The 24447-nt window shown below is 38.0% G+C and overlaps 1 protein-coding gene across 19 annotated transcripts in view; it reads right to left on the bottom strand.

Moving 5' to 3' along the window:
* DOCK3 (dedicator of cytokinesis 3) overlaps window positions 1-24447 on the bottom strand; it is a 193368-nt gene that overhangs the window by 63844 nt on the left and 105077 nt on the right. For 18 of the 19 annotated variants that reach the window (XM_071813127.1, XM_071813128.1, XM_071813134.1 and 15 more), the window contains 9 exons: window positions 22542-22630; window positions 18846-18971; window positions 9157-9281; window positions 5700-5862; window positions 5116-5222; window positions 4230-4401; window positions 3453-3550; window positions 1375-1458; window positions 979-1079 (listed from right to left, as the gene is read on the bottom strand). In XM_071813127.1, the coding sequence (XP_071669228.1) occupies window positions 979-1079; window positions 1375-1458; window positions 3453-3550; window positions 4230-4401; window positions 5116-5222; window positions 5700-5862; window positions 9157-9281; window positions 18846-18971; window positions 22542-22630 (1065 nt within the window). Of the gene's footprint in view, window positions 1-978; window positions 1080-1374; window positions 1459-3452; window positions 3551-4229; window positions 4402-5115; window positions 5223-5699; window positions 5863-9156; window positions 9282-15043; window positions 15267-18845; window positions 18972-22541; window positions 22631-24447 lie in introns of those variants that run through there. The other variant, XM_071813142.1, reaches the window with a different exon arrangement.

The following is a 24447-nucleotide window of genomic DNA, read 5'->3' as shown; positions in this document are numbered from 1 at the left end:
AGATGTCCACTAAGTAAGCAGTTTTTAGAAACTAAGATCACAAAGAAAATATACACATCTATTTTCGTAAGTACACAGTATCACTGGGACTAACTTAGAGAGTTGTATTAAAAAACATTTATTTCAGACATCAAACTACCAAAAATCTGTCTGAAAAAGGTGATAATTATCACCAAGCAGAACACTATTTTACCCTCTGAACATAACTGTGCCTCCTAGTGTTGGAGAGTATCTGCAGTTTTTTACCTGCCACTGACAGAATATTTTTATGAAGTTTTTTTAAATTACATTAAAATATGAATGCCTTAAAACAATCCAATTATAAGCTGTTTTTAATAGTTTCCTGTGGCCAAAGACAGAATATGCTCAAATGTACAATGGAAATGGTCTAAAAGAAATTTAAATAATCAAACCCTGAATAAGTGTTACTGCTTTCAAAAATCTGTCTTCTTGCCTGATGCAAAACTCAAAAAAATACTAAAAAATAAGGCAGAATCTTCAAAGTGACAGTGAAAATTAACTTTCTGATCTATTGAAATTATATATTTACTCTCATTGAATAGAACTTCATCTTATGTGAATACCTGTCTGCTTTGGAAGAGGACGTTACAGTTAGTTCTCTAAGCTTTCGCACAAGTCTTATATCCCAACACCCTTCTAAAGACAATAAATGTATATACTCTGGGTAGCTTGTTAGTACAGACTGATAATGAGTTGCTGCTGAGTGACAGTGCTTCTTCAGTTAAAAAAACCAGAAAGTAAGATTTGCTAGTTCAGAAAGGCAAGATAAATTCCAAAGTCTGCTCATTCTTAGCCACAGATCACATTCAGCAGCTTTTCTCTAGAACTGTGCCAGAAAACTTTCACCTGCGTAGTTTTGCTTCTGAAAGGCACTGCTAATGCACAGGTTCCGACTGGGATGGTGACATTGTTCAAAGCTAATGCCACCTCTTGAAGTGACGGGTAAACAAAACCTACTTGTAAGCCAGTGCTCCTGCAAAGTGCTTCTGAATGTAAGTGTCCATCACAGGTCGAAAATGAAAATACTTGCTGTCACGCAGCAGGTTGATGATGAACACCTGTGGGAGGTAAAAAAGTGAACCCATACTAAAGAAAATTGCACATTGTTGCTGTAAACAAGTTACACAAGCTGAAGAACAATGAAATACATGAATTTCTTTAAAAGGGCAGAGTTGTGTTATTAGATGTTACTGTTTTCTTCTCCCGAGTGATAGCAAATATTGCTGCCTTCCTCACCCACGATTACTACAGAAAACATAAGGCTGGATCCAGCTGAATATTTCATGGAAGTAAAATACCAGCAACATGATAATAAGAAACGTAATACCCATGAGTAACAATTCAGCAGCTTACCAGAGACTGAAAGACCAACAGACCATATTTTTCTGTGTTGTCATCCAAAACTACAAACAACGTGTCGAGAATATCTTGTAGGAACTAAAATGATACAAATAAACAAAGAATTTCAAATTCAACCGCAGTCAAACAAAAGTCATTTTCCCCTGTTTTAATTATTTCATACACATTGATATCTTTGTGAAACACTTGCCAAGAACGAACCACTTCAGGTTCATCCATATGATGTGGCAGATTTTCATTTGTTTTTACTAAGAAGAATTTTTCTCTTTAGAAGGAACATTTCTAAACAAAAAATGACAGAAAACAAACAAAAAATAATAAATATGTACCACACGCTTGATTTGTTGGCATAAGTGAGCATTCCTTCCACTGTAAGCTGACTAAAAGTGCTGCCTGACAGTAGCAAAACCACTTATTTTCGTTCTTGTACCATTAGAGTGCATCAGATAGTATTCTTCATCAAATTTAAGACTTGGAAGCATATTAACTGGTGCTTCAAATTAGGTTTAGCAGTGAAAACTTTTGTTATAGGACAGAAAGTAAAGCTTTTATAGCAGGCTTTGTTTGGGCCAAGTTACATTTTGCCAATTGTTTCCTTTATCCATAACGCTGCAGCTTACTGAACGCTGACAATTCAGTGATTTTCCTTCCTGAAAGCACAGTCCTCAGAAAGGATGACTCTGAAGAGAAGTGCTGAAGATGAAGTCAATTGCTTATTCTCTCATGATTTTTTAATCTATTCTAATTAAATTTCTGATGTGGAAAACAAGAAATAGAATATAACAATTTATTAAGTCTCTGAACTTTTTTTTTTTTAATGAATGACTGCATTCTGTTCTTCATATCCCAATGCCAAATGGCGGCTGATTTAGGGAGAGAATCAATTACTTCTCCCCTTGGAATAATTTAATCTCTATTTTTTTATGCTTTTCTCTATAAAAAGCAGATATTTGTGCTTTCCTGCAAACAAAGTGTACAAAACATGGCATTCTTGAAGAACTACAATACAAACAGGGTATTGTCCTCGCCTGTTACTGTTACAAAGTTATCATAAGATTAACATTCAAGATACGGCAATATTCAAATGAGTTACAATGAAGTGGCTTTAATTATAAACTACTAATTAAGAGATAGGATTTCTCTTTGGTTTCTCCTCTTTGGTTGTTTGCCATTACGAATTATCTCCTTTTACTTCTGGATTTATGGAAGTAAGTTCTAGAGAAAGTTCTTGGCACACCTAAAATTAACAGAGAAATATCTGGAAAGCACATTTTATTTGCTGAGATCACAAGTATTTAAATGCATTTTGAAGTTCTTTTGACCTAAGAAAGCTCAGGTCACACAGGACTGGTGTGTAGAGCTACAGTGGTTACAAAACCTGGTGACATTATCAGCGAAGGGACAGATTACTGATCATTAGACACACACAAGAGCAACTGGTACTCCAGACAACGGCTCCACAGTGCTGGGGCAGGAAAGTGGGTTTGCAGGATGGTTCTCTGGCCACTGGGCAAAACTTAACTTTCAAGGCTTCACATTCCTTTCTCCTCTGCACAGACATTCGGAACATATTTGCAAAATAGAAATAGAGATCAACTCTAGGAGCTGTTTGTAAAGGCCAAGTTTTCTGAGTCAGCTCTGTTTTCTTCACTCTAGAAATGACCAAGCACACTTAGGCAATTTCAGACAATGTCCTTTAGAGAAGACTACTGAACAAGTGCTCTGCACAAAACGCCACTACCAGCGGCTCCATCCACATCAGCAAATGCTGTGGCTGAACATGAGTGGGCCTGCAGAGCAGAGCAGCTGCTGCTGAGGACCTGGTACTCACAGCACATGTGGGTGAGGGAATTTTACTAATCATCAGCTCTAGTTCAACCCCAAGGACTAATTATCCATTAGTTTTTAGAGTCTATCTTCCTCTTCAGTTTCATACTGAAATACAATCCCAATCCACACATTGAGAATTCACAGCGTTAATCAAAATGTACAGCAAGAGCGAACATTCAGAAATGTATTCCTGGTCTGAACTAGTCTGCTATCACATCCAAATGTGTTATTTCATGTAGTACCTTAACAATTTCCTCGCCACTGACATGCCTCAGTCTTCCTAGAATATCCATCACACGATCTGGGTAAGCTTTCCATTTCAGTAGGGCGAGCAAATCCACTGCAGAACAGTGAGAGACAGAGCTGGAATCCATATACAGAGGGAAGAATAGCAATCCCAGACCCACCAAAGATTCATTACATCTTACGGTTCTGCTCTTGTTGCAGTTCACACTTCTCAGGGGAAAAAAATTAAATAAGGGAAAACAAGAAGCAAAATACAGAGTAAAGCCCAATACTGCTACCAAAGAAATGAATGGAGGAATGGTAAACTACTTTAAAAAGAGTGAAGACGGCATTCTTCCCTATGTGACCTGACACTGCACTGTGGACAATCCACTCGTCTCTTCTCATGCCTCAGGGACGTTGCCATAAAAATTTATTTACTTAGCAGCTCTGTAAAAGCTTAACAAAACAAATTTTAGCTTGTGTGGAAGTGCTAGCATGGAATTCTTTGTTCTTCAATCATTTAATGAAAATTAATTCTGCTCTTACATATTACACCTCTTACATTTACAGTAATGTCTGTAGTTTGTCTGTCATCTGTCCATATTCATATTTCCTCCAAAAAATGAGTTGCTGCTCATTTCAATAGTGTCAGTGGGGAAAAAAAAAAAGCATACGTATAATTAAATTATAACAAAGGAGTATTTTAGTAAAGTAAGCAGAACACAAGCACACACATCTTATTTATCTTAAGCCCGGTTGCCTCGGGCAATTTTGAAGGATCAGCTACTTACCATTCTGGGTCAATTTGGTAGAGGAAAGCTGCGTGGAGACTGAAAAGGTCTCTTTGGTGCTGCGCTGGAAGATGAGGCTGGAAGGGATGTTGGGGCAGCCGTTGTAGTCCTCTTTGCAGCAAGGCAGCCCCAGGTACAGTGCGTGGTTGTTGAATGTGCTGTTCTCATCGCACTGCAGGCGCAGGAGTGGAAATGCAATGTTACCCAGTCAATCTTGCTCCACACACTCACACCCTGACAGCTACCATCTAATAGTATTTTACTGATCTTCTGGGTGCACAAAAACACTCCTCAGAAAAAGTTGTGCTTGCCACCTTCAGGGCCTGTGCATACACAAAACAGACCCAGCTCCAGAAAGTGTGCTCTCCTAACCACTGACTCTAGAACTTAGCATGTTCTTCCAACTGTACAACTTAGTGCTGCTGTCTGAAAATCACACTAAAGAAATAAATCAAGGTAAATCAGCAGGAAGAAAAAAAACAAACGGTCCCCCCAAAACCTCTTGCTACAGGGGCTGCCAAGCTGTACCGTTGTAATGTGATGCATTTGAAGTACAGCGTAACTTCGCAATTCAAAGGTATAGACTAAAGCCATAGGATGGTAAAACTGCTGAATGTTCATAAACACTAGCATGCTTTTGAATTCAAAATGGATAGGATTAACAGAAATCATAATTATCTGAAGGGAAAAGGTAAGTTGTGCCTTGAACAGAAGGCTGTATCTGCACCTACTCATGTGATTTTGAATGTATAAAATTTTGAAACTCCTATTAACCTGCTCCTCACATACTGCTAATGAGGGGGAAAAACGACAATGTAATGACCATTACTTGTATAAACTCAAGTACAGAGAAGCAGGTGAAAAGTCTGCAGAACAGAACTGGTACCTTATAAACATAAAGCTCATGGATGTCATCTGACAAAGTAGTGCCATCATCTCTCATCAATGGGGTGAATGCAAAACCAAAGAGCTTCTTTTCTCCCTTGTCTTTTGCTGTAGCAAGAGATAGAAATTAGGAATTGTATTTGTACATAGCCTGTCTGTTCATCTACACCACAAGGTTATTCACCAACTTGTCTACATGCCTAACAAAACACAGGCAGGCTACATAAGAAAAGCGTATAATATACTATGTCTAATTGTATGCAAATGATCGACAAGCTTTAAACACAAACACGCTGACCCTATAAAATGTGCATGCTGTAAAGAAAACATTCAAGAGCAAAACACAGCAGAAGAACAGCAGGGGAGAACATCTACAAAATGTTTTGCCCTGCACTGATCGTTCATGATGTTTTTAATGTGCTGTTGAATAAATGTAGCAACCAGCTAATTAGCAGTGCACCTTCACTGGACTGTAATTCGGCACCTTTCTCCTGCCTCCCACCCAGTAACCACCTCATCCAAGTGTAAACTGACAATGGAAAGACCATTGGATTTTGGATTTCTCTTGTGATATTTTGCACTCACTGGAGCAATGTCTGAACTCAAAGCGCAGGTGAGACCCACGGAACCTGTCTATAGGGATGGGCAGCTTGATGATTTCGCCCCACCGAGGGCTGTTATTGTGGTAAAGGACAAAAGAGTGGTATGCGCTCCTGCTCGGCTCTCCTGAGCCCAGGCTGATGCAGTCCTGGAACAAAAGAAAACAATTTAAGATTAAAAGACATCACATCACTACAGATGAGTCATTTTATTACACGGTGATAACCTTTATATAATTCACATTTTTCTGTAGACGTAAGAGTCAGAAGCAGAAACTCAGGCACAATGAAACCTGAAATTTTTGAAGAGATCTTTAAATTGTGTATTGAGTCAAAGGATGAGCTAGGAGACCGATGAATCTGGATGAATTGCAGTATCTTCAGTTATTGTTTAAGCTAAGTTTTCTATCAAGCATAGAGCAGATACAGTAGACACGTAAGTCCAACTATATAAAGACAAGTCCAAGAAAAAAGGACCTAATAGGACTTACACTTCTAATATTAGACTTGCATGAAAATATTAATCAGATTTCTCCTTCAGTGTCTCAGTTCAGAAGTGACACCTGAACTTTTCAAGCTTTTAACAATGTTGGTCTTTTGAGAACCTACAACCATCCAGCATCACTGAGTATCCCAGAAAATTCTGATCGAGTTACTTCCTTAGTGGTAAGTGAAGAATTTCTGTTGAATAGTCATCACCTAATAACGTCATGGGATCTAAATTTGTGCTTTTAGATATAAAAAGCTCAAAGGACTTGATCAGCCTATGTATTCTCAAAATACAGATAATAAAACCACAAATTTATATTATTTAGGAAACATGAAATCCTTAGTCACAACATGAGCTAAGGAAGGTAAGAGAAACCCTAAAGTCCTGAAATAAAGACAGGAAAAGGTCCTTGTAATGAAGACATGAATCCAGGAAACACACTTTTTTATACAGGCACTAACCCATATTCTAGAACTGGCACTTACAAAGTGATCCAAATGACATGAAATCTTATTAAACCACACAGAAAAAAAGACATTCTAGAGATTCTTCATTTTTAGCATCTCAAAGGATAACAAATCCAGGAAAAACAGAAGCTAAGCAGACCTAGAAGACACGCTACACAAATGCTGACATAAGAACACCCCACATGGAACAGTACCATGAAAAGAAGAACTATCAGTCCTTTCCCCAAGGCACCTCTAAATTCTATTCCAAGAAAATACTGTCAGTGTTGATTTTTTTCATCTATAACCAAGGGACTATCAAGTCAAATATATCCTATTGACCGGACCCAGGTAGCTCTGCTGTGGTAATATTTTTCTGGCTTTGAAAAAGTTAAGAGCCCAACATGAAGAAAAAGCTCTCTGACATATTGGGATTCAATGCAAGAACAGCCTCCCTGGACAGAGAATCATTCAAATCCTCTAATCCAAACTGAGTGACTGCAGCATATACTCACAAAACTCAGTCCTCTCAAGTCTTAGTAACCATATGGTATGTGCCACAATTCCAGCATAAAGGTCATTATTTAACAGAGCAACAAGAACTAACTGTTACGGATGTTAACAGGTTGGACTGAGAGTAGTGCTGGCAGCACTAAAAATCAGAATGCCTGCAATATCCCAGTTATATTTTGTGGTAAGAGTAAATTGTTGGTCCTCAACACAGGAATTCTGGAACATGGCTCTGCATTAGGTTCTTAAGAGAAAATAAAATAGTATTGGAAATAATTCTATAAGAATCAGTAAAATTCAAATTTTCATGTGAGTTTTCTTTTGTTGCCTCAAAGAATTACCTGCTGCGGCAGATAAATGGTCTTTGAATGCTGTTTCATGCTATGAACTTTAAATAAATGAATAGGTGAAGAGTCTTCTGGTTTTTAACTTAGTTTCTATGCATCTGTACTACATTCTATAGCCTGAGGAGGCTGAATTGTTTAATCTTTAATCCTGAATTGCGATCTGCAAAATATAAACATGAAACTAGTCTCAGTACACCTGATTACCATGAGACCCAAATAGGCAGGTGAATTAGAGGGCAGAGGCAAGTAAGATAATCTAAACCAGAAAAAGTCTCAGGTAATGATTTCATCATTTAAGGTATGTCCTGCAATCAATAAGATATTCCTGCTACTGGAACCGAAAGATAAGTGAGAAATGTGTCAAGGTTTTTTTAATGTTCAGATCACTTTTTTCCTGTTTTTTCCTATTCTGTGTGTGTTTGTACCGTGCCTGCTCCGCTATCCCACGTAAAGCCCTGAAGTTTGGTTACAGTAACAACAGGCCAGAGTCAGAAAAGAGAACTTGGTATCTCTGAATGACCATTCCAATCAAAACCAAAGAAGTAGTTAAGACTGATAATGCCTTGTAATTATATAGCTTTTATACTTAATCATTAGCCACAGTTACAGTATAATTAGCTGCTATTATGCGTATTAGCATTTGAAGATGCTGATATTGCAGTTTGCAGGGTAAAGACCTATATTGATCTTTGGCATACTGCTGTGAAAGCAAGTGATAATTAAAAATATGTCACTCAATTTGAAAGGTATGCCTGATGCAATTAAACAGGAAAGGATTGTGACCTTCCTGCAACAGCTATGTGCACAAACCAGCTCCTTACAAGAAACATACTTTACTTGTAATGAAATCACAAGAAAGTGTAGCAATAAAGGAAAAGTTCTCCTTTCAATTTAAAAAAAAAAAAAAGTGGCAATGAGTTTGGTACACAAGCACTTTGGTGTTCAGACTCTTCTGCAATAATGGCTGCAAAGGCCACTTTATTGCAGTAGAAGTGGAAAGGAAAAGGTAGAAGGACCTTATTTCTGACAGATGTTTGTGTCAAAATACTTTGTTTACTTCTTTATCCTCACACCTTCCCTCCCCACGCAAAGCTGACTTATCTGCATCTTCCTCTTCAATACTACTAGAAGTAAGAACAAAGACAGACAGAAAAATGTTGAACATCACCATGCACAGCTGGAACGGAGCCATCCCAACATGAAAGCCAAGGTCTTGGAAATAGGCAACTCAGATTTATTTTCCAAAACTATATCTAGTACTGCAACGCAACAACTCAGATTTAAAAATCTCTCTTCTAGTCACATTTCATCATGTTGCACAAGACACATTATTTAATTTTAATTTCTGACTACAGTTATGCTATTTTTTTATTGTAGCCACTGCTATCATATTTTGAAATTACATAAGCTTTTTGGTTTATGAATATTTTCTCCAAGTCTCCATACAAGGGAAGTGCTTCAAATTCTTTCAAGTTTGTAACTGACCACTTCCTTCATCATATCATATAATTCAAAAACTTCCCCAAAAACCAGAGAGCAGGACCTAGTTTCAGTTTAGCAGTGCCCTGGCATGAGAGACAATGAAACAAGAGAACATGTCTATGGAGCACGCAGACGGCACCTGAGCCTTAGAGGAAACAAAGCACTTACCTTCAGGATTTCTCCATCTGCGTAAAGCACATACATGGTCACTTCGATGTTCTTCTGCACGCTTTTCCCACCTCGTTCAAAGTCTCCCTTTTCTAGGGTCAGGTACAAGTCGTTGCGAATGTCACCTGCAGTGAGAGAGCGGAGTCACGAGCTTAAGTTCAGCAAGGAAGGCTCAGTGCCTGTGCGCGATGCGTTGATTCTGCAAACTGTTTTCTGTGTTCTGCAAGACCATGGCTGATGCCCAAATCATTCCAAGCAGCAAGTTAATTGTTAATAAAGATGAACACTTTAATATCAGTGCATAAAATTAGACCGTTGTTAGTAATGCCTTCATTAAGTGTGAACTCAGAATCAATCATGTGTAAGTGGGGAAGGGAAAAAAAGTCGTCTACTGCTTTGTTTAGCTAGTGGGTTCAGAAGTGTCAGGCTAAGCCTAACAAAACATCACTAACATCAGACTTCCTATTTCCAGAATATTTTAAGAAAAATAAGTATTTTTGTGATGATCAGAAAATTATGTTTAGTTCTTCAAGTATTTTCTGTATTTTCATAACTTCTCTTTATCATAACAACAAAATAAAAAGCAATGTTTTTGGAAACCTGGTTGTAATTCAGTTCAGATAGATTGAGAAGGAATTACCATTTTTGGCTGGCCACTGGTATCTCTAGGCATGAAGATAAGAAAGCGGGCAGTATGGATACTTGACAATTTCTCACCGCCCCATTTTCAAGAGCTTTCAGGACAAATAACTGTTTTCAGAAATACCAATGCTAGCATCTACCTCAGCATCTTGTTATCCTGAATTTTACAGATTCTAGCTCTTTTTTTTTTTAAGAATCTGATTCGGGAAACTCTGCTTTCAAAACTAATGCATCTAATTCTAAAGCATGCACCAGAAGGACAGCAGGTAGACCTTATTTTTCTGTAAGATTTAGTTACTGTCACGATTTCATGATGGTTCACTTACCACTTCCTTTTATTTACTTGCCACAAAGGCAAAAATACTAAAGGGCAATCCATAAAAATACAAAAAACTAAAACGATAAAAAACTAATGCCTTTCGAGGCAAGTATTTTGTTGAGCAGCCTCAAGAGACTAATGAAGTAATGGAGTGGTTATCCAGCAAAGTAGAGACTCCTTGAATGTCAAATTTCTTCCACCCCAGTACTTGGAGAAGCTGGTGCAGGTAAATCTGTGTATTAATCAGAAGCACAATGAAAGAGGCAGCATTTGCTTTCAAGCAGCGAGCGGTTTCCTTTTGTGTCTGTCAAAGAAGCACTTCAAATTCTTCTTGAAGTCTATGACCTCACTAAATTTGTTCCTTAATCTACTGTAGGGACAAACAATAGAAGCTTTCAGTCCTGTCTGTACTTTCATTTTTATTTCTGTATGTACGTACGACTTTGTAAGCATGAAAAATACAGGTCTCTAGCTGACATTCAGTGCTTTCTGCTCGGACCTCTCTGTGAATGGGAACTGGTATGCAAAATGTCCTCCTTTTGCCATCAGCCTCCCCCTCACTGTGGGTTCACATAGAGCTGACTGCTTGGAACTCCTCACAGCCAGAGGTCTGAAAATGCTGTGGTTCATTAACAGCAAAAGACGAAAGCACGAGGCTGGTGAAAGACCTCGAATATTTGATCTGTTTTTTCTCGTCAAAGAACTGGCATCAAATGCAACATTCCAGTCCACAACAACAGTGAAAATTATCTCGCTGTTCAAAACCAAGCTAAGCTACCTCTACGTTGACTATAGGATTATCAAGGAAATACAGAACTAATCACAAAAGATAATTTAAGTAGGGCCTTTTGGTTTGAAAATCCTCCTGCTTGACAGACTCCATCATTTTTTCTAAGCAGTTTGCACGATGAGGAAAAAAGTTTCAATTTGTATGCTATAACTCTTAACAGAAATTAATTGTACTCACTGTAATTAGCATTTTGGAGCTTCCTATTTATGACCTCTTTTCTGGAAGACAGTCTGGCTACACAAAATCCAATGTCAGACAGCAAATCATCTTCCAGCCTAAATTAAAGGCAGCATTTGGCTATATATAGCATCTCATCTTCCATTAAGCTTAACAGGAGGGATATTACTTCACTAATTAAAAAAAATGCCGTTGGGGTGGGGGGTAGAAGAATCTAAAAACCAGTGGATTTGTATCAAAATGAAGAAAAATGAAGAGGAGAAGTATTTTAGTGAATGGTGAATCCTCTCTTGTAAAACTGTTATCTATGGAATCTTAAAAAAAAAGTTTATTACACATAATAAAAATAGGCAAGTAAATGTGTCTAGCAAAGATAAAAAGCATTTGACTACCAGGTACAGAGCCCATCAGTTTCTTGAAAATCCAGAGTTTAAAGTACAAACTGAAACAATTCAGTTTATGGCAGTGAAAATAACCTTTCTACAAAGAAGTATGTCCTCTTCCCACCACATTAGTTAACCACGTCTCATGCTGAGTCCTCGCAAGGCATTTCTTTCCCCAGCTGCTACTGGCTTCGAGGGGTTTAGGCTCAGATGTACTAATGGGCTCAAGAGAAACTACAGCAGATGCTTGAACACAGAGAACTTCATTAAAAATTTGGAGTATGTAAACTGCAAGGCCGGAGAAAACACAAGTGCACAAACAGTACAGTGCAGCTGGCATGTGACTGAACAAGTGTGATCAGTATGATCAAGAAGTGATCCTTGTCAGCTCTAAACCAGAATGACAGCTACATACCAAGGCAAAAATCCTGGCAGAGAGCTTTTTCCATATTTAATTCCATTGTAAAAAGAGAAAGAGATAAAGAGCTTGTCTCACAAAGCAGACAATTCATGCCCTCTGTGTGGCAAACTCCTGTACAAGCAGCACTGGCTCTGAAGTGACAATAACTTGTATTTTGAGAGAAAACCAGCATGCTACACCAGCTTGGATCACTCAGGCCTCACATCTTCACAATCAGAGCAGTGCAGATTGTAAAACTGGGTTAGCTGTGGCCTCCAATCATTAGTGCAGGAATAAAAAAGTGCTAGAAGGCTAGTGGGCCAAAGTATTTATAGACTGAAACTGCAGATGACGTTTTAAGCTGAGGTCTCTTTGTGTCAGGTGGTTGTCAAGGATGAACTGAAAACCTAAAGAGAGCTTTCAGAATTGTATTTCTTTTAAAGCCCATCTCTCTACAATTGTTGTCAAATTAAAACCAAATGTAAACTGCCTTTTAGCATAAAATCCGTGCAGTTCTGACATATGCAGTTACTGAGATTCATTCTTTATGAAACATCTTGAAAGTCAGTATTTTTCACAATAAAAAAGAACTATTTTCTGAGGTGTTATGTGGCTCTTCAACTTTATGGGGGTTTTGTTTTGTTTGTTTTAACCTATTTACAAAGCCTCATGTCAAATGTAAAACTGTTATTTACATTATGAATGATAAATTATAGCTTCGGGGGTTTTGCTCACATTGAATGAAATCCTTTCTTGTATGACCTGAAACTATTTTAATGGTAATGAGGAAAAAAAGGAGTGGTGGAAAAGACTACATGAGTCATATATTGATTTTGTGTTTACAATATAAACAACTGTACTGGAAGACTTCCAAATACTTATAATTTTCAAGACTAAAAAACATTTAGTCCAAGGGCAAATAATTGTCTAGTATCTATTAGAACAAATAGGAGATTTATCCTGATAAGATTTGTAGGTTTTACACTAGATGACTAACCAGATACTTGAACTGCAACATAGTAACAATTTACAGAAACTGTCTGCATTTACTATAACACTTTTTATTCATGGATCCTAAAAGATTATGTACACTGAGGACAGGAAAGGTCCCTGTTTTATAGAGGTGAATACTGTGTCAAAAAAAGGTTATGTAGTTCACATAAGTTCCTACAGGAGAAAGAGGCAAAGAAATCTCCAACATCTTGATTCTAGCAAATTTGGTTTCCATCCCATATATGCAGGTCTAGTTTTAAGTAACTTAGTAAAATAACTCTATTTATCCAAAGAATCTTCATTGGATTTTTTTAAACTGAAAGCTTAGTTTTTTACCATTTAAGCAGCCAAATATCAAGAATGACCAATCTATTATTGTTAGTATTTATGTCTGTAGTTGCTAAATTGCTGAGATGGTCCCACTTACTTGGGTCCCAATGCTGGGATATACTGTCTGCTCAACTCTCTAACATCACTGGGTTTAGCATCTTTTTGAAAATAGTGGCATCTTACAGGAGTGTAAATAGCCCCCAGAGTGTGAATGAGCAAGAGGGACACTGACAGTATCTTCCACAACGGATTATGAAGAAGCAGCCAAATCATACATTTATGTCCTATATATAAACGAACAGCCCTGCAATGAGATTAAATCAGCATCACTCCACTGACTTCAGTGAGGTTACAGCAATTTAAATCGCTAAGGGACTGAGTCCACAAGTGACGCAGTCTAGCAAATATGTAAAATCTCTGAGACAAACTATGAAGTGTAGAATACTTATATTCATGTACAGTGTTGCAATGTGCTTCGGCTATATTTGTTCTAGCTCTTCTTTCTGGCCGAGCAGACATTCCTGTGACAGACAGTACAAGAGCCTGGTGCAGTGACTGGATTCTGATCTCCAACAGCAGATCACACCTCTGCTTTGAGTTGTAACCCTCCAAATGAAAAACATGCAACTACTTCTGAAGTGCAGTAATTTCAACACAGACAGTTTAACAAAAGGAGGCCCACAATCAGCTTTGTGATCGTGTTATGTTCACAAAACAAACAGACCAAAGGAAAGACCTGACAACATGCACAGTATGGAAGGGTCTCCAGCACCCCCGGCCCTCCTGGGGCCGCCCCTCAGGGCCTTGTTCTCAGTCACCTCACATGGCATCCCCTACCCCTGCTTTAGAAGTGAAGTCACCTTGCACACTGGTGAAAAAATCTGCTGTGCTGCCCACTGTATGACTACATGCCTCTTAAGATCAAGAAGTCTGGTCTGGTCAGACAGTCTCTGGGGATCACATTAGATCCATTTCAGCAGTTTATTTCTCTGCCCCTTCGCCAGCCAGCCACTAGTTTTTTTAAGGCTTATATTCTTGAAATAGTTACAGTACGTAACAATTAACATTACTGGGAGTAATATTACAGCAGCAAGCAGAAACAAAGCTTTTATCTATTGCCTGCAGAGCAAATTCAATTATCTTTTTTTTTTTTCCCTTTCTTTCTCTAAAGAGAACATTATGCAAGTTTAACTCTGTGTTTAGCTTTTGGTGAGCAGAACAATCGTTTCCAGGAAAAGGAACAAACAATACTTACTAGATTATTTGCTATCCATTGTTTGACTTCTAGTACACAGAAGAAGTTATACAACACTCTTTTATAATTCAGTAATTTCCTTGAAACTGTTTCCTTTTAGTAGCAGTGGGTGATTTTTAATATTTTTTTTTTTCTTATCTCCTCCAGCTTAGGATTTTAACTTTCTGTTTCTACAAGTTTATTTATGACAAAAATATTTCTTATTCTCCTTGTAAATGGTTTTGGGGGATAGTTGTTACATAATTACGTCTTTTAGTCTTGTTGACTCTCTTGCTATGAATATTCTGATAATAGCTGATGGATTTTGCCATGTCTGTTTCTTAATGTATTTTTGCCATGAGTTTGTGCTCACTGACAGAACAGATGCTGAGATGTTTCTTACCTTTGCTATTGATTCATCTGTCATAGCTACCAAATATGTCTGAAACACTGTGGCACGAAGAGAGACTGATAAGACAAAGTCTACATCTCTGTCACCAATTTTCCCCTGTGATGTCATGATTTGCTATCTTTACCAATCCCCAGCATTCCATGAAAGATATGAAAATGGGAAAAAGCAAGCAATAAGCAGACATTACACAGAAAAGCAGAAACTTACACCCAACTATCTTCATCTCTGTATCAGAAAGAGAGAGAATAAAGGGAAAGGAAAGGGAGAGAAGCCAGGAAATTAAGACAAGGAGAGAGAAAAAAAAAAAGAGAAAGAAACATCACTGACAAGTCGACGATGAAGCATGCACTTTTCATCAGAGGATCAAAGTAAAAGACAGAATACTTATCAGCACATGGGGAAGGGAAGGGATGTCCTTTGGGGAACTGACAAACGCCATGCCTATGCAAGACATTTCTGATCAGCAAGTTCTGTACACAAATAAAGTTGCAATCCAAAAGGCAAGCACCACATGCCTCATTGCTTTTATCTCTGGGGAAAGGTAAAATTGTCAGGATCAGATGGACGGTCTTAAACCCAGCAGCAATTTAGAAAAGAAAGAAAAAAACCAAAAACCCACAAATGAACAAAACCCCACCACACCTCTTCATGAGGCTGGTTTGACTTAATCCCTTCTGATGCGGACAAAAAGATAATTAAAGTCTTTTAGGTTCTTCTCAGATCACAACACAGTAGGAAACAAAGAATATTTTATCCTTAGAAATGAAGACAGGCGTAGTTATTTTGTAAGATATCAATCTTGTTCTGCATAACCATGCAAGATATAAGCATATAAAGGTTAGCTTCACTTTATTTCTCAGTGATAACCAGCTCATATCCGAGTGAAGGAAAAGGGGGTTTGATATAAGAACTAATGCTACTGTTTAGAAAACAAAATGGGACAGGAAAACTGTGATAAGACACAGCTACACAATTTTAATGGCTGTGTACATATGTAAGTATTTCCTATTAAAAAGGAAAATGAAGATGTTAAAATTTATGACCAAGAAGATACACTTGAAATACCAGAGCTATTCATTTTTTAAAAAAATAGATTTCTTGGTTCAGATGCAGTGAATGATCACTGCAGAATTTAACAATACTAGGTGATGTAGCTTTCATTATTTTATTCATAAAAAAAATCTAAAATCACACTGCCTTGAAAAATCTGCATCCACTTGCAAAATACATGTCATGAACTTTGTGCGCACTTTTCTGAAAGAGGAAACCCTGTCTTTAATGAGAAGGAAACAGTTCTGAAACAAAGCAAGGAAAAGGGAGTTTGACAAAGACAATTAAAGCAGCAGACACGGCTGAGAACTGCTAACGTGCATGACAGGATTGGTGGTTTCTGGTTGTTGTTTTGTTTGGTTTTGTGTTGTTTTGCTTGTTTGCTTTTTCTACCCCCAAATTAAGTATTTTCTAACTCTAGACAATCCTAGTAAAGCTAAGAAAGAACGTTTGATTCTGGCTGTAATAACATAAGCATCAAGTAAATTGCTAGGCATTCCTTGTTCATGCAGCTGGACTAATCCACTTGGCAGATAACTTACTCTATCAAACGTTCTACCCTGGACATGAGGTAAACTGAAACGCCAGTTTAATCTATTGTTTCAAAAGCAAACAACAGGCAAATATCTACTGTCACCTGAATTATGTCAAACACATTTTTATTTAAAAAAAACCCTGGTAATTAGAATGAACACTGTTCACTGTATCACTGAAGTTAGATTATGTTTTAATCTCATAATTTTTCCAGAGATTTCATTTCCAGGATAATGACAATTTTTTATAAGAGTAGCATTCATGGCCACCTCTCTCTTCCCATCCCTACTCTGCAATGTCCTAATTTATCATTACAACAATAGTCTATTCAAATTTCCATGGATGCCTTTCTTGTCTTACCTGGTGTTTAAGGGCATTTACAAACTGCCTTTCTCCACAAATGTGAGCCTCTTTTCTTTTTTTTTTTTTTTTAATACAAATGCCTAAAGTGTTACATCTAAACTCCATATATGCAGATCTCTTGTAGCCCACTTTGAATCAAGAAGTCCTGGGTGTGCAGGACCTACAGAGAGGCAGTAAGCACTTCACAGCAGAATGGTTGTCCTTTCACACATTTGTATCAATCAGTGTTTTAAGAAGACCTATATATATACAAGTCAAATTCCAAACAGATTTTAATCTTAAAATCCCTGTGTTTTCTGCAACAAGAATTGTGGTTCTCACTAAAATGAGATTAGCAAGCACCTGTGGTACTTTGAAGAACACCATCTGAAAAATTGACGGGCTGACTAGAGCTGGGAAGATCAAAACTGTACGCGGACAGTAAGCCTTACAATGGGAGTGCTCAAACATATGCTGTGGAATCTGGTTTTGATTTACCTAATTGTACAAGCTATCCAGGCTTGGATGATATCACAGATATCATAGAAATGTACTCAAGATTTGGTGGATGTCTTTTGCACTGAAGCAGTGTTTTCACTAGAGTTCTTAATTAGAGACAAAATTTGGAAATCTGAATTAGCTGCAATGAACAGAGAATGTTTCATGGTTTGGGTAGGAGTACTTTTCGCATGGACAGGCCCACCATGCAGAAAGAGGTGAGAGCCCAAGAAATGAAAAAATACTTAGGGGAACACTAATGCCATAAAGCTATCCCTTAAGCTTGCCAAAATTCAGCATTCTGAAGCAACTGAGGGACAGCTCTATATGTAGAAATGGAGAATAAAGTGATTCTTGCAGGAGAATCAGTTCACTTTTACAAGTATGTAAATGTTATTTTTGATGTTGAGCTTTCTAGCTGTGATCTGGCTATTCTAGTCGACAAATCCAGCTGTGATCTCAATTACAGCAGATCACCTTGCAGCAGCTGTGTCTGTATATCAACATGTAATATTTAATCTTTTCTCTGATCGCTTTGGGTTACAACTGGAACTGCTATAACATCACTAAAAACTAAAACTTATAATTGGCTTTAAAGCTCACATCCTCTGCGACCGTGTTACTGTTGTTTTCAAATCCATTGGTAAATAAAACATACACTGTTGAAAATCCTTTTACTTTAGTTTCTGGATTTTTTTCCACCTACTCCCTATTTTTATTATGCCTTCTGAAGAGCCTCCATAATGAGGTTACAACAACTACTTTTGGTACTGATGTGTCACTGCAGTCTTTTGAGTAATAAAATCTGATACTTTTCCCATTATGCTTTCATAAAATGTCCTATATCTGCAAATTCATCCTTGGTCTTGGTTATAATGCATAGCAATGAGGCAGTATTTCAAATGCGATACATGCAACATAATTAGCAAGCCCATTTCTTACTACCCTGTAAAAATCAAGACAGCATAATGCCATCTATTGGCGGCATGACTGGCGAGGTTCCGGTTCCTCCCTCCATGAACTCTCGGCTATGCTGGGGCTACCTCAGCCTGTGCCAAAACATGAAGCATCTCAAGCTGCTGCTCCAGAAGTAAGGAGCAAACCAAGTATAGCAACACCTCAGCTGAGACAGCTGGTGCACGGACCAGGTGCTTTGCAAGGCCAGCTGGAAAATCAGACCAGATTAGCAGCCTCATGTATTATCAACCATTACAAAAATCAACGTGGCAAACTGAAACTCTTTTTCCAGCCTTTGGATTACTGGGAAGAAGCTTCATGCATTTTAAAAGAAACATCTCTATGCTTAGCATACATGAGGGACATCAAATTGGTGGGGGAGGTGGGGACATATCAAAGCAACCTTTCCAGATCGCCTTCTATACATGTGAATTTAACACCTTCTATTACTGTCATGTTTGTTGATTAAAATGTTTTAGCATGCCTCCCTGAATCTGGAATTTACTGATAAATAAGGCAATTCTTCTATTATGAATCTTCAAGTAAAGCACCCACCCCAGTGATGCATGTCTGTAAGAGTACAAGAAAAAAACGACCAATATTTTAAGACCAGAGCTGTTACGTCTACCTGGCATTATAACATCAGGAAAACCCAGCTTCCTGGTAACAGAAACGCCTCTGTTAAAGATCAGGGGGTTTTCCCTTCGAATCTGCTCCATGTCACCACGAAGAAGCTGAAGAGATATTATAAGTCCTGGAAAGAAAACAAAGTTGTTCATTTTCTGAGACCTAAGAGTTAGATATCTGTATATACAAGGCATGCAGGTAAAATAATGCTTTGCTTCACAGCTAATTTAATACAAATATATAAATACAGTGTTCTTTTCTCCCTTCGAGTAACTTAAAACTGAAATGGAAGAAACAAAACTGCTTTAAGGGACCAGTTAAGAATATAACATTATATTAAAATACTATTTTTTAAAAATCAGAATAGTTAATTTCACAGAGATGCCACAAGTTAAAGTGAAATACTTAGCGTTAGTTCTTCTATTCACATACAACAAGGTACAACACGTGTATGAGCAATGCCATCTCTAGCTGTACTAACACATTGTACAATGTCATAGAACATCTCTAAAGTGCCTTCAATCCCACTTAATACCATTGAAAAAAAAAAAAAACAACTTCAAAGCATATCTGTTCCACTTGTTTCTTTAGTTACTTCATACAGGAATGTTGATTTTAACAAAACTCCCTTCACCACCTCAACATATTTCAAGAATGCTCAGACTTCGGGAATCAGCTCTTCCATTGTGACCCACTGTTCAGTGTATCAACTGAACAGCTTGACCAGGAATAACTACATGATTAATCTCAATCCAATTGCCTTCTCTAGTTGCTTTTAATTTACAGCATACTATACCCCTAAAATTAGGCTAATGTAAGGGAAAGTTACAAATTCAAATATTCCGATAGCAGAAAAAGCCAGGATGAAGCTCAACCATGCAAGCTTAGTCTCATCTGCTGAGTGTGCATTACCAGCCTCACCTATCAATGTGAATTACATTCACATAGTAATTTTCCACCTTCTTTATCTCATTTAATGAATGTCAGTCAGTAGTTGTTTCTATCCTCTCTGTTCACTCACTGGAACAACACATAGGAATACAAACGCTGTCTTGTATACACATTCTTGCACAAGTGACCTGAAGTTCTGCTATTTCCTGATCTTAATATATCAGCTTTGTGAACACTATTTAGTTGCCATTTCATTAAACAAGTTACCAAGGGTGTCAATCCAGTAATATCATGTGCTGCCCAGTTTCTGCTCTCTTCCCTTAAAATAATTTTCAAGCCTGTTGTTTGGCTTCAGCCAGATTTGGCAAATAAGTAGATATCTAGATAACATGAAGATTGTATAAGTTTTATGAATACTGGGAGCTGAGATGAAAAAGAGCATAAAGCCTTAAAACGGAAGGAAAAGGATGGCCAACGAGCCAGCTGGACAATCAGCATGGCTGTACTCAAAAGCTGCCAAAACATGGACTTGCAACTGTCCAGCTAAGTAGGCAGAAGAGTGCGGAAAAGCACTGCAGGGAAAACAGAGGCTTTGTAGCCATGGAAAATATTCAAACCCTTTGAATATCATGTACAACTGTATATCTGTGTGTGTGTGTGCTACAGAAGGTTTAACACAACATAGGAGACAAGCTCATTAGAAATCAGTCTTGACTATTTTTGCCACTTACAGAAAAACTTGTTCATTTTGTATCCTCTTTTGCTATTAAAAACAAACAAATGAAAATCAATTCAAAAAATCCCAGCATAAACGGCTGGAGCAAATTTGAAGTTCAGACCTCCTAGACCAACAACCCCCAGTACTTCACAAATAGCATTCGAATTCATCTATTATCTATAAATATCAGTCATTAGAGACAACAGAATATATAATTTTCTGGCATGGTATTCTATATATTTACATGATACCCTGCCACATATTCCCAAGAAACATCTGCCTATAGCTTCATCCTCTTCCCAAGAGAGCAAATCAAAAAGTAAATCTACTCTTGACTCCTCTTTCCTCCCCTGCCTATCCTCCTAGTTGTTTTCTACTCCCTGCAGCAGATCCAAAGGACTAATTTTACACAAGAGCTGGGAAGGTGGGAGAGAAACAACCAGAGGGAAAAATCACATTTATGGTTTGAGCATTTTCTCACTGTATGAGAAGGTTCTGAGAGGCCCAAATTGTATAACTTATGCTTAAATCATGTCAGCTCGCAATACTGTCCTCCCACCAGGACAATGCCTCTGCCAAGTTTCTACCTCCTATTCAGAGGTGCACTGGATCTTAATGAAATGTTTTGAATAATTATTTTAAAAACCCAAAGGCTTTCCTTCTGCTCTTCAAAAAAGCTCATGCTTAAAAAAAAAAAAAATACAGTAAAAAAGAAAAAAAAAGTTTTAGACAGACGCATGGCATTGGAAATAAATGCGAACAGTCTGAGTTTTTAAAGTTATAAACAATTCAGGAAAATGTCTTAATGATGAGTGGTGGATGACCTTAAGAGGAGGAACTGCAGGGCAGGAGACCAGCTTTGTACATAATAAAATTCCAAATCTGAAAACCGTCATTTGTTTATTGTTATGTTTAAAATCTTCTATAGGAGTGTGAACTGCATATCCTGCTACAATATCTCAACATGCAAACAAGTGAAATTAAGACATTTCCAGTATTCGGACACCAGTGTGCCGATGAGTCCTACACTCAGTAATCACACAAAACTAGCTGTAACTAAGCAGAACTGTACCTTATCAGCTGGGTCATTTGGAATGGAACAGCAATGATATCTCTGAATTAGAATAACAGAATCATAGAATGTCCTGAGTTGGAAGTGACCCACAGGATCACTGAGTCCAACTCCTAAAAAACAAAGAAGATTTACTTTTCATATCTATCATTAACAAAATAAAAATGCATTTAAAAGATGGCAAAAATTCTGCAAAACCAGTTAGTCTCCTCAACTATGTAACAAAACATTTAGTGCTGAAACTACCACAGAGAGTCTTCTTGATAATTAATTTGTAGGTATTTTCTGGACAGAATTTTCTGAACAGTCAGACAAATATGTCAGACAAATGTAACCTCTGGCTTTGCTTCTGTTGACAAGTATGCCTGGTATCCTCAGGAGAGCAAGCCCTGGATATGTGTTATACCTGGAATTCCTAAGGGCACACAGGATGAACGGGAAGACGGTTTTACTCAGGGAAGTTCTGATGAAAAAAATGTAAATTCTTTACTTCCTCTGGAGCGAAGTCAGTGTCAAAAAAACCCCAACTTTTACAGGATTTCAGCCAGGGCCAATTGCTGCTGTTGTATCCTCCCATGGGCTGGCCGTTCCCCAGCACGGACACGCAGGGATGCTAACAGCCAGAAATGAAGATGCCCAGAGAAGCTACTGCTACAGCAGGCCACTGGCTCTCCACACTGCTGAGCTCTTTTGAGATAAATCAACGCTACCGATACAACGATGAAGGAAATCTGGCATGCTGAACTAATGTTATTGTCAGTCATATCTGAGAAGGAAAGATATCAGGTGCTTTCTTCTTTTAATTCCTGGTTAAATTGGCAGACCCAATACAGATTTTCTCCTGCAAACTGAACGTGAATGAATTTTAGCTAAACTTTTAAATCATCACAAGTAGACAAATTCAACTATGGATAATCTCGCATCTCACTGAATTTCTCTGCTATAAATAATTAGCAGTTTCATAAAGGAAATCTCCAGCTGTTAATTACGACAAAAATCTACAAGTAAATATTTACCATAGTTTGAGCTGGGTGCTGTGTATTTGGTGCTGGACTTGCGAATAATATTTTCATGGATCTGGCACCATTCATTTTCGTTGTTACACCTAAAACAAAAGAACACCAATCCAAGTTAAAAGCTTTCTGCTGAGCCACCTGAGGACAGGAAAATCAACTTTGCTGTAGAGATAACATGAAAGTTTGTATGAACAAGAGAAATTCCACTCCACTCAATATTTTCTCACCAGGAAAAATTCAGTTGTTAAATCAGTTTCAATAACACCCAACTTAGTGTGTGGATTATAATTTTGTTCAAACAACGCTCAGCCAGACAACCACATTCAAACCAGCTGGATGTACATCTTACCAAGGCCACCACTTAATGACCCAAAAACCTTACTCAACCCAAAAGTAACCCATGCTATATGTTTAGTAAACTTCTCAAACCTTTTCACAAAGCAAAGACAGTCCTTAGCTGTTAGAGAAAACTTTCTCCAGTGATAAGATATATTCAGGACTATATCTTGTAAATACTGTTTACACAAAATACCATATTTAACTAGTATTTGCTTATGTTTCTACTGTCAGTTGGGAAAATACATTATTTGGCAGTTATTAGTCTGGATCTAGAACGCTGTACTCAATTTTGGGAAAAAATGCAGAAAAAATACTGACTTCCTCCCAGCCTGCTATCCAAAAGCATTCATTTAATTAAAATGCTGATCAGGCTGTACTCCTAGGTTATCCAGTGCCATTAGATTGGAATTATCTCCACCTATCTCAACATTCCTCCTCCCACTGCAGCAGGTTTAGGTGTCAGACATGTCAGCTGATTTTTAAGGATGTTGGAACATTAAAAAAAAGGTTTCCCCCATTGGCAATAGGAGATACCACTTGGGCAGGGTACGTGAGCAGCCAGGCCCATGTTCCCCGCCCTGAGGTGGCTGGAGTGGGCATGTTAAATCCCTGACTGAGCCTCTGTTCATGGACCTGTTGTCCATAAACTTGTCTGAACCCCTTTGGACCTGCTACTGCTGCCTGTCTTCACAACAACCTGTTGCAATAAAACTCAGAAGATCACTACCCGGTTTCCAAAGCAAGTACTTTCTTCCATTTTTTAAAATATCATCTACCAATTTCACTGAGCATCCCTGATTCTTGCACTGTTATATTCTATGAACAACAGTTTACCCTCCATCATGATTTCACAAATCTTGGTCGTATCCCTTTCCATCACCACTTTTCTCCTCTTCAAACTGAAGCTTCCCACCTCCTCAGTCTCTCTCATAAAGAAACCACTCTCTGCTGTTAAGCATTTCAGTTGCTCTACTCTGTACCTTCTGTAACTACTATACCCTTCTGGGGAGAAGAGACCACATACCCACACAGTAACTGCGACAGGTCAGCACTGGAGGGACCTTCCAGAACTTAACAGTATGGCGAACTGACTACATCTGCACTCCGCAAAACAATCTCTCAAAACCAAACCACAACAATGCTGAGACATTCATGGACACTACAAAACCCCTGTCAATAACTGAGGTGTTCTGTCCTGACTCAGAACTTCAACCAATATTCATCTTACTCCTCAGGGAAAAAATCATAATTGCCTTCACAATGCCAAGATGTTAAGAGTCCTTTATCCTACTGTTACGGAATAGACTGAGCGCATTTAAACTTCTTTAACAGTACTGCAAATAATATTCTCCTTAAAGTACAGAGAGAACCTATGGGACAAATTCTGTATCATCCTCCATCTTCATAGCTGAGAGTACAGAAAATTTCTAACTTTTTAGTTGCTGTACCAGCCACTGGAGTACAAGTTAAAATATATTTCAGCCTCCAATGACTTATGCCTGCAAATTAACCTGGAACAATATCATCCCATAATCAATGGACCGTGAAGACAGCTTAAAGCTTGTTG

Source organism: Patagioenas fasciata, chromosome 10, assembly GCF_037038585.1.
Source record: "Patagioenas fasciata isolate bPatFas1 chromosome 10, bPatFas1.hap1, whole genome shotgun sequence".
Taxonomy (NCBI): Eukaryota; Metazoa; Chordata; class Aves; order Columbiformes; family Columbidae; genus Patagioenas; species Patagioenas fasciata.
This window is presented reverse-complemented; position numbering and strand designations above follow the sequence as displayed.